Source organism: Temnothorax nylanderi, unplaced genomic scaffold (genome assembly GCF_030848795.1).
Source record: "Temnothorax nylanderi isolate EJ_2023f unplaced genomic scaffold, tnyl_v1.0 TNYL_tig0222_pilon, whole genome shotgun sequence".
In the NCBI taxonomy this organism is placed as follows: domain Eukaryota; kingdom Metazoa; phylum Arthropoda; class Insecta; order Hymenoptera; family Formicidae; genus Temnothorax; species Temnothorax nylanderi.
The window spans coordinates 18,707-29,543 of NW_027249284.1; the positions used below are offsets into that span (position 1 = coordinate 18,707).

A 10,837-nucleotide genomic window follows, 5' to 3' on the forward strand; every position below is an offset into this window, starting at 1 on the left:
TGCGATAGTAAATACTTTAATGAAAGTAACAGTAGTAATTAAGATTTTAATTTTTATTTTATTTGTTAACTGAAAGATTTTTATTATTTTGATTTATTATTTTTAATTTTATTATTTTAGTTTATTTCAGTTTAGTCTGGCACTTTAATACTGAAATAAAATTATTTAGTATTTTAATTTGTTTCTGTTTATTTTTAGTTTTCAATTAATTATTTTGTATTTTGTATTTTATTAAAACTAAGACGTATGGAATCGGCCTAACTGGCAATAATTTATCATCGTGACGATTCGACCATTGGTTTTGGTCCGATTAATCGTCAAGACATTTATAATCTTTGATACTTATATGTATATATATATATATATATATATATATATATATATATATATATATATATAAGAATCTCATTTTTTAAATAATTTAAATTAAATTAAATTATTAAATTTATTGCGATTAAAATTATTAATTTAATTTAATTTAAATTATTTAAAAAATGAGATGCTTATATATATAAGTATCAAAGATTATAAACGTCTTGACGATTAATCGGACCAAAACCAATATGGTCGAATCGTCACGATAATAAATTATTGCCAGTTAGGCTGATTCGTACGTCTTAGTTTTATTATCGTACTGGCGAACTACAATTGCATTGTATTTTATTATTTTATAATTTTTTATTATTTTATTATTTGTTTCAATTTAGGTTTAATTTCAGTTAATTCGAAAATTATATTGCGATCAATGCATACATGTACTGCTGTTATAATTATAATTTTTTGATATATGTAATTTGCTTAATTTAACACACTGACACACAATGAGAATAGTCTAAAAATGGCAGGCCAAAACGTTTGTTAAGTTTTTACCTAATTAAAGATTACGACTTTGATAAGGAATAGCGCTATGTAGTTAGTGGATGGTTTTTAAGGAACACCCTGTATATTAAATGTTATCAAATTAAACTGATATACTTTGTACATGTTTACTTTCTATTTTAGAACACTTCTATTAGAGAACATTTGTTTAACGATGAAAACAAAATTACTACTTTTGTCCAGCTAGATTGCCGTTTTGGCCCACTGTGCGACGCGTCAAAAGGGGCCTTACTTCCAGACAAGGTCTGATGGGAATCTGTATTGCATCACGCGACTGCCAGAATTGCCCGCGCCATATTCCGACAAACAGAAACGATGTCTAAAACGTGCCTTTAGAAATCTTGTAAGGGCACGTGGCGGAGGTCTGTTTGCAATAAAAATGCAATTAAGATTAGAAGGATATACGTCGTCTGTCAGTAATTCGAGCAGGGTCGCGAGATAAATAAGGGACCCTAATAAAATAGAAATCGGTGATAGTCGAAAACAAACGAGTCACTAGAAGAAGCGATGGGTTACACCCCTAAAAAAATAAGACGGCGGGGGTGGGCCTTACGACAAAACTCGCCAATGGACAACCTTAAAAATAGATAATTATATCTAGCTCGAAGGGATAGGCGAAAAACCGAAAGTTGCGTCACGATCGGAAGAGAACTCCACCAATCGAATCATATTAAAAAATAATCCCGCCCCCTTAGTTCTGTATAAAAATCGCGACTTTACGCACTTGGAGACACTTCCAATCCGGCACGAGACAGTTTACTTCTGAGTCCGCATACTCATCCCAGTTTTCGTTTACTGTTATATTAAAGACAATTTTTTGTTGTTTGCCATCCTAAAGAATCGCGAGTAAATTCTGTGCGCGCTAAGTGCCACGAATCACCCTCACTAGCGACTCGGCGAGACCTGCGGTCAGCACCAGCGCCCGACAGAAATATATATATATATATATATATACTAGGTGCGCAACTAAGTTTCCGGGTTTTTTTGATCAATAAAAAATGGAAAATTTCAAGAGAAATACAAAAAATGGTTTATTCAAAGTATCGTCCCTCGCTAGCTATACATTTTCGCCATCTCTCTGGCAATACATGAATACCGCGACAATAAAACGACGCGTCTTTGGACCGAAACCATTCATCCAACCAATTTTGCACTTCTTCGAAATTGGTCAAGTGTAGCCCAGCCAAGCCATGCGCCATCGACCGGAACAAGTGATAATCGGAAGGCGCCAGGTCTGGCGAATACGGCGGGTGCGGTAGCAGATCCCATTTCAGCGTTTTGATGGTGTCCTGGACGATGGAACTGCGATGGCACGGAGCGTTGTCGTGCTGCAATATCACTCGTTCGTGTCTCGTGTCCCATTCTGGCCGTTTTTCGAGCAATGTATGGTTTAAATTGATCAGTTGTTGTCGGTAGCGATGCCCATTGACAGTTTCGCCCGGTTTCAGCAGCTCATAGTACACGATTCCTTTCTGGTCCCACCAAACGCAGAGCATTGTCTTCTTTCCAAAACGATTTGGCCGTGCCGTCGATGTTGATTCTTCACCAGGTGAAAGCCACGATTTTTTGCGTTTGGAATTCTCTAAATATATCTACTTCTCATCGCCAGTAACAATTCGATGAAGAAAACTCTTTCTTTCATGCCGCAAAAGCAAAATTTCGGAAGTGGCTCTTCGATTTTCCATCTGTCTCTCAGTCAACTCATGCGGCACCCATTTTCCTTCCTTTTTAATTTTTCCCATGGCATGTAAACGTTTGGAAATACCTTGGTGAGTCATGTTTAATGCCTCCGCAAGTTGATCTTGTGTTTGCGTATCATCTTCATCCAATAACGCTTGCAGATCGGCGTCCTCAATTGTTTTTGGTCTTCCGGAGCGCTCCTTGTCCTCAGTGTCGAAATCGCCACTTCTGAAGCGTTTAAACCAATCTTCACAGGTAGTTTTCGATGGTGCATGTTCGCCGTAGGCCTCCTCAAGCAAACGACGTGCTTCAGCTGCATTTTTTTTCAAGTTAAAGCAGAAAAGCAAAGCTTCCCGCAAATGCTGTTTATTTGGCACAAAACTCGACATCTCCGTTGTTAGAAAAAATATTTTTGCGTTGCGATATGTGTTTATATAACGACTGGTTATTGTTAACAGATGTCCAAGCTATAACTTCAGACAACTTCAGACATGTAGGTCGAGTACATGTGTTATTGGTGCCATCTATGTGTGAAACCCGGAAACTTAGTTGCGCACCTAGTATATATATATATATATATATATATATATATATTTTACGTATACATATATATATATATATATATATATATATATATATATTCCAACAAATAGTAAGTCCTAAATATTCGTTTACTCTAACTTTCAATTGCCTGCACACGTATAAATCTATATAAGTTGTATCATAATAGCCATACTATTCCTGCCTCAAATAATCTTAGCGTTCTCCGCTCAAGGTTGTTATAATTCCTCTCGAAATTGCTCTAGCATTACTTGCTCAGAGTAAGTATCGAATCCTTTACCTTAGCGACAACACGCTCAAGGCACTCCTTTACCGGCCCGTAATTCTGCTTCTCACGACTCAGCTGTAATCTCCCAAGCATTATCTGCTCAGAGGATTTTCAGTTTCCTTGTTCTAGCGATATTCGCTCAGGACCTCTCAATACTCCCGTTCAATTGCTTTAGCGTCTCTCGCTCAAAGTAATTAAGAATCCTTTGTCTTAGCGCTATTCGCTCAGGACCTCTCAATACTCCCGTTCAATTGCTTTAGCGTCTCTCGCTCAAAGTAATTAAAAATCCTTTGTCTTAACGCTATTTGCTCAGGACCTCTCAATAGTCCCGTTCAATTGCTTTAGCGTCACTCGCTCAAAGTAATTAAGAATCCTTTGTCTTAGCGCTACTAGCTCAGGACCTCCCATCAATCCGCTGTTCCTCCTTAAAGTTATTCTCCCGCCTAGTTGCTTTAGCGATTATCCGCTCGGAGTAATTAAAAAGCCTTTTCCTATATAGATGGTATGGAAACATAGAGCAGGCAGGAAGCGGAGAGAACGCATTCTGCAGCATCAAAACCGGCAGAATCGTTTTCCGGTAATAACATCCGTCCTCTCCGGGAGATTCATCTCCGAGCACGCCCTAGCCGAACTACGCCGGTTTAACACACTACACTCTGCTCTGACGACAGAGAATAACAATTTACCCGCGCCGCAAGTAATCGACTTGACTGCGCCTACACCTGTCATCGATTTAACCACAGAAAATCCACCCGCGTCAGATATTGATGAGATCACCGCGCGTTTCGCCTCGATAGAGAATTTCATTAAATGTACCTACGCAAATTGTCCAGAATCCGCATAATGTACAACAACCGTTTACAAACTCTCCTTTGTTTTATTATATACATATACACATTTTACACTAACGCCTATATAGTTTATAATAATTTTTTTTATATTAAATAACACTTCTTTTTATGTCAAATAAATATAAATACTTATGTTAAAGATATCTCCATTCATTCTTTAATTTAAGACCTCACTCACCACTCATCTCCCTCTCGAAATTGCACGAGGTCCGATCCTGAGTTAAAGGGATTAAATTCCTTGACTCGAAAGAGGACCGACGATCGCACCGCTCACGGAAGGCGTCTTAGCGCCCCTACGGACGTTGACCCTTCCTGAGTCATAAAAGTGCGTTCGGCTCGCGCCACGCGCCTCAGAGCGCGTACCTGCGAGTAGTATTCTTAAGCGTCTAGTTGCGTCCTTCCTTACCCCGACCCCTCTGGTTAGCCTTTCCTTCGCTTCCCAGATTTTCTTATCCTAATCCCGGGGTTGGACGTAACAGTATATGTCAATGTAGTTCCTTTCCGGAATTATAACACGAGCAAATGATATTCAAATGCGTGAACTTTGGTTGTTGATTTACTTCGACGCGTATTTAACACTGTTTTGCGCACACGCCATTTGAACTTCGGATGACGTGATATCTTTTCCTCTGCGTGGATTTTCATCGTATATTATGTCGTAGTATATAGTATATATTGTAGTATGAGAAAATATATGCACAAATAGAAATTTTTAAACGTACAGCGCAACTGAACAGAAATAACGCAACAACTACCTACAGCGCGACGCCTATACCACATATCATCTCGTCTTCCCAAAAATCGAATAATGGTATCATAATAAAAATATACATGGATGTATTTGGCATTCGACGCTCTTAAATTTTTGCGTTGGAAAAATTGTTATATTTTGCATAAATAATAGGTGGGTGTGAGATTAAATTTTAAAATTTGACATATTTGAAAAATGTGATTACGCCATTGTAAAAAGCACAAAAAACCATGAACCATTTGTATAAAACTTTTTTTCATACGCCTTATATTTTCGAAGATATTCGCTAAAAATTATAAAATCCGTTATTTTCGAAGGGTTGTTTCAACCCCTAAACGTCGAGATACGCAGCCTAAAAAAAATACGAGTCTAATATTTTTTGATGCTCTACAACATATCCAAAGCCCATCCAAATCGGTGAGGGACACTTCCGACCGTTCCCTTGTTAGTGAATTTTCTCCTCCTGTTAGGGATTCGGCCTCTCTAAAACATAGAAATAAAGATGGAACCTGTACAGGCCCCCCTTCTGCTCCCTGGTGGGCTAGGGAAAGCACCGAGGCGGTCCAGGCTAGGAAAAGAGTCTGCAAAGCATATTGCAAAAGCCCAACGGTGTCTAATTACCAGGCGTATCGGGAGCAGATGTCCGAGACCAGGAAGGTCCTGAGAAGGGCCAAAAGAGACGGTTGGAGGGACTGCTCTTCGCTCGATTTTCTCACTCCCACTCCAGAAATATGGAAAATGCTGAAAAGGTACCGAAACCGGAAGTTAGCCTCAGCTAATCCGTCCTCTGGTGTGGACAACGAACAGGTTGAAGCCGCTATGAATACTATTTGTCCTCCATCGTGTACAACAGAGCCGGTGAATGTTCCGGACAGCTCTTCCACTCCTGACACTCTACTTTGGATGGACAACACGTTTCAGTACAATGAGTTTGAGGCCGCCCTCGGCTCAGTTAAAACCAAATCTAGTCCAGAAATTGGTAGGATAGACTATCAGGTGCTCAAATGTTTTCCCGCCACACTGAAAAGGTTATTGCTAAGAATTTTAAATAATTTGTTTCTGGAAGGTTCTTTTCCGGAATCCTGGTCGCACTCTCTGATGAATCTGATCCCTAAACCTCATGGTAATGGTGTACGTCCGATAGTCTTTACTTTTTGTGTTCTTAAGCTTCTTGAAAAGTTGTTAGTTGATCCTCAACAGACTGCATTGGGTCATAGAAGTTGCTTTCCATTTACATCAAAACTCAGATAAATCTCACTTGTGACGTCATAACTCAGTTAACTGCACGTTCCTTTTGATGCTGGCAAGTAAGATTCAACTGAGTTTTTACCCACAATCGAGACCGTGTGCTTTAGTGAATCTGATAGGCTGACATTAAAAGTGAGGTTATAAACCTGTATTTTTATGTGATAGCTTTGTTATCAAAATAAGCAGGTAAGAGCTTTTGCACAAGACTCTCGTATGGTAGCGTAGCGTAATGTAACGTGGATCAACGCACAAGAACCTATTGGTAATCTATTACGGCATTATATAGTACGTTTCTTGCGCGTTGACTCACGTTACCATTATGTTACGTTACCATACAAAACTAAGTACAAAATAACATAAAATAATTGTAAATAATCTTGTAAATAATATTATTTTAGTTATGTCGTATCTTTTATTGCGGATAGCAGATGGATGGATCACTAATGAAGATGGTGATTTTTATGTGGAAGATACCTATAAGTATTGTGAAATAAATAAACTGTATAACAATATTATTTTGTTAATGTATTTTAGAGCAAAAATGCAGAATCTGGGTCCCAAATAATTTAATAGGATTTCATGAAAACAATGAAGCATATTTTAAAAATCAAGGAAATGATAACGTTAAAAAAATTATAAAAATTGTTGACATAAGCCACGAGTTTAAAGGAACAAATGTAAGCGAAGTTGAAAATTTTTATGAAAATTCATCCCAGTCTGAAGGAACAAGTAGTGTGGTCGAAGTCGAAAATTTAGATACTACGAAGATAAAAGAAAAAAGAACTACCTGGTCTGTAAATGAAACTCGTGCCTTAATAGAAGCCGTAGAAGCACGTTATGATGATATGCAACACGTACATAAAAGAAAAACATTTTGGTCGATTATTAGTGAAGAACTTGGTAGTCAAAATATTGAAGTGAGTGAAATTACTTATACAATAATAATAAAAAAGCAATTGAACTTTATTTTATTGTTCTTGCTCTTTCAAACAATTGTTTTGTGAGTATCTGAATTTATGTCATGTTGATTATAATGCCTTAAAATATTTCCTTTAATTTTTAGGTTTCCGAATTGGCATGCAAAAAAAAGTGGCAAAATTTAGTGCGTACTTATAAAAATACAAAGGATGTAAAATCTAGAACGGAAAGAGGTCCTGTAAAATTCACTTTTTACGATAGATTGGATGAGTTATTGGGTGATTCACCATCGAATGCAAGCCCACATTCGTTAGATGTTGACGAATTGCAATCGCAAGACACTCAAGTCGAAACAACACCGGATTTCGATTCCGACACCAGCTCAGAAAGACCTTCTTGTTCCAATGATTCATCTTGTACTCCAAAAAGAAAAAATCCATCAATGAAACTAGTAAAAGTAAAAAAGAAATTTTTTGAAGAAAAATTGGAGAAAATCAAAGAAAAAGAAGTTAGTAGAAAACTTTATGTTGAAGAAAGCTTGAAATACAAAAAAGAAAAGCTAGATCTATATAAAATAAAACTGGAAATGGAAAAGAAGAAAATAAATGTATTAGAAAACTTACAAAAGATTTTAAAAGAAAAAAATACAGAATACTAATGGTCAGTATTATACAACTTCAATCGAAGGTTTAATCCTCAGTTAAGTTTTCACACAAGTTTTGATTTTAGTTCGTACTAGATACTAGGTACTAGGTGACAACAAAAAATATTTTATTTTAGTAATAGCACACGCAGAATGCAATTTTTTTTACATTTAAAGAATTATCTTAACATAAAATAGTACCATTGAAGAAATTTTTAGTTAGAATTTATTCAGAATATTTATTGTTTGTTTATTTTTTTTATTTGAAAAGAATCTCTTTATTGTCGTTTTTATTTGAAAAGAAAGACTGAAGGAGATTTATGTTTGTTTCATATTTATTAATGAAACTGTTAGTTATGTTAAAATACAATTTTTATTTATTGTCTATTTTTCTTAAACATATGTATCTAAATAAACATTTTTGCAAAAATTTGGTTTCTTCTGGAATACTTTTCATTTATACCACTAACTTCTGTTACATCTTCTGCTACATCTATCATACATGTATTCTCATTATTCTCATTATTATTATTATCATCGACATCAAATTCGTCCTGGTTGTCCAAACAAATATTATGTAGCACAGCAGCAGCTATCATGCATTTTACTACAAACTTTAAATCATCATTATCAAAATATTTTAGTCTCCTAAATCTCCCTTTTAAAAGTCCAAAAGCATTTTCAATTACAATTCTAGTTGCGGAATGGCGGTAATTGAATATTTTTTGATTTCGAGTTAAGTTGCCATTGTCTTTAAATGGACAGATCAGCCAATTCAAACAAGGGTATGCTGAGTCTTCCAATAAGAAATTTTGACCCAAGAATCCATTTATACCTTTTCTGTACAGAGACGATTTTTTTAAAAGGCGACTGTCATGGATGGATCCTGGTTCTCTACAGAAAAAACTAATAAATTTTTTCTTATAATCGCAAACTCCTTGTATAAGAAGACTATAATCTCCTTTCCTATTATAATACACATAATGGTGTTTGGAAGCTGGCCTTTTTATTTTTATATGGCTCCCATCTATAGCTCCAACTACCCCGTTAATCCCATGCAATTTAAAAAATTCAGACTTTACTTTGTGCAGTTGTTGAACAGTGGGCCATACGATATACTGTCCACTTCTTCTTACTAAAAATGTTATTATTTTCGTGATGATACGATGACAAGAGCTTTTGGTGACATTGAACCTGTCAGAGCATTGTCGAAATGTCTCTGTATTAGAAAGATACCACAGGGTCATTAAAACTGCTTTTCGTACACATATCTTTTGCCTTCCAAACTTATGTTGAGGTAAAACATGTTCAATTTCAATCTTATCTAAAATTTATACAAGTTAAACATTGCAGTTTACTTTATTTATTAGTGGATGATCATACTTACTTATTATTAGGTCAACAGTTGAACGATTTAATCGAAAATGTTCTTTAAATTCTCTGTCATCATATTCTTTCACAGTGTCCATAAAAGTGGTTATTCGATGTAACTTCCTTCTGGGAGAGTTAGATAAGTCGGAGCAGTTCGAGGATGACGATTCAGAAGAGGAAAAAATTTTGGATTCATTTGAATCTGAACTAGTCCAATCCGATTCCGAATCGTCTTCTGAAATCTAATGGCATATAATATTTAATGTATATTTAAGTGATAAACAATTAGCATGTATTAACTTACCTTCATAATAATATTTGAAACAGTAAAAGAAGTCATATTTTTAGCTAAACCAAAACTCTCAATGATACAATTTACAATACAAGACAATTTAAGGTTATGTGAGGTTAAGTGAGAATATTTTCTCACTTGCGCGTTCCTTTTGCTCACTGAGCAACTGACATCTTACCTGAGTATAAAATACTCACATAACTGAGTGACTCAGATCACTTGAGTGTAAATGGAAAGCAACTAGAATCACGCGCTCTCCCTGAGAGTATCATCACAGTATAACCAGTAGGGGCACTCCATGTCGACACCTTTGATCTCCGCGTGGAGATCACGTGACCATCCGCCATGTTAATAACAGGACCGTATAAAGGACATTAATGGAAGAGGTAGTGCCCTATCATAAGTAATAATGCAGTTACAATTTTTTCAAATTTTGCAAAAATATAAAATAATAAATAAAATTAATTTAAAAATAATAAAAAAACTAATAAATAAGTCAAGAATTAAACTTATTTAAATCAAATGGTAATTAGAAATAAAACAAAAACATATGTGCTTGGTTGTATAAGATTAAAAAAATATATTATTTAAATAAATATAAGTATCAAATAAATAAAGAAAAATTATACTTGTTTTATGTAATAAAATGTAATCATGAAATGTATTTTAATAAAAGTTTATGTATAAGTTGTAAAAAGAGAAAATAACATTTAAAAAATTAATAGTAATAAATTTTATTCGCGCGAAAATAAAAATACACATATTTTCTCAAATCGTATTACATATGGTTTGTATATTAACTAGTACGTACATATTAACTTATATATTATATTTCATACTTATATATTAATATTAATGACATGTTGAAAAATGAAAATAAAAGTATTACTCATGTCTCCATATAATTAATTGTTTCCGGTTTATTGGCGACTTGAAATTGCGATTAATAAATAATGTATAATATAATCGCATTCTACTATAAAGTTTTTTCAGATACATTTGTGGAAATTGATTACATGGATGAGTAAAAGTAACTTTGTTGAATTCTATCAAAAGCTTTTTCAGAACATATTGTTGAACAACCAAATTTTCAAAACATTTAATAAAAATGGCTTCTAAATTACAAATATAATAGATAGAATTATCATGTGGCATATTAAGTTTTCCAAAATCAGAAAAATTTATTTGGTAGATTAAAAAAAAGAGAATAAGGAACAATCATCAAATTCAGTGTGACTTACACTATATTCTTTGCAGATATTGCATGTATGCTTTGTTAGACATTTTTTTATTAAATACCCACAAATATCCCAGGTAGCAAACACAAGTCATTTTGACGTCAAATTTTGGTCCTTTACTGACCATTCCTGACGTC

At 34.8% G+C, this 10,837-nt stretch overlaps 1 protein-coding gene across 1 annotated transcript; it reads right to left on the reverse strand.

Annotated features, from left to right (window-relative positions):
• Window positions 1-8,153: 8,153 nt before the first annotated feature.
• On the reverse strand, window positions 8,154-9,940 carry LOC139779369 (putative nuclease HARBI1). Its single transcript, XM_071717720.1, has 3 exons — window positions 9,475-9,940; window positions 9,187-9,412; window positions 8,154-9,123 (listed from the first exon to the last, which is right to left on the reverse strand). The coding sequence occupies exons 1-3, from the start codon at window positions 9,508-9,510 to the stop codon at window positions 8,207-8,209; spliced, it is 1,179 nt and encodes a 392-aa protein (XP_071573821.1). The 5' UTR covers window positions 9,511-9,940; the 3' UTR covers window positions 8,154-8,206.
• Window positions 9,941-10,837: the final 897 nt, after the last annotated feature.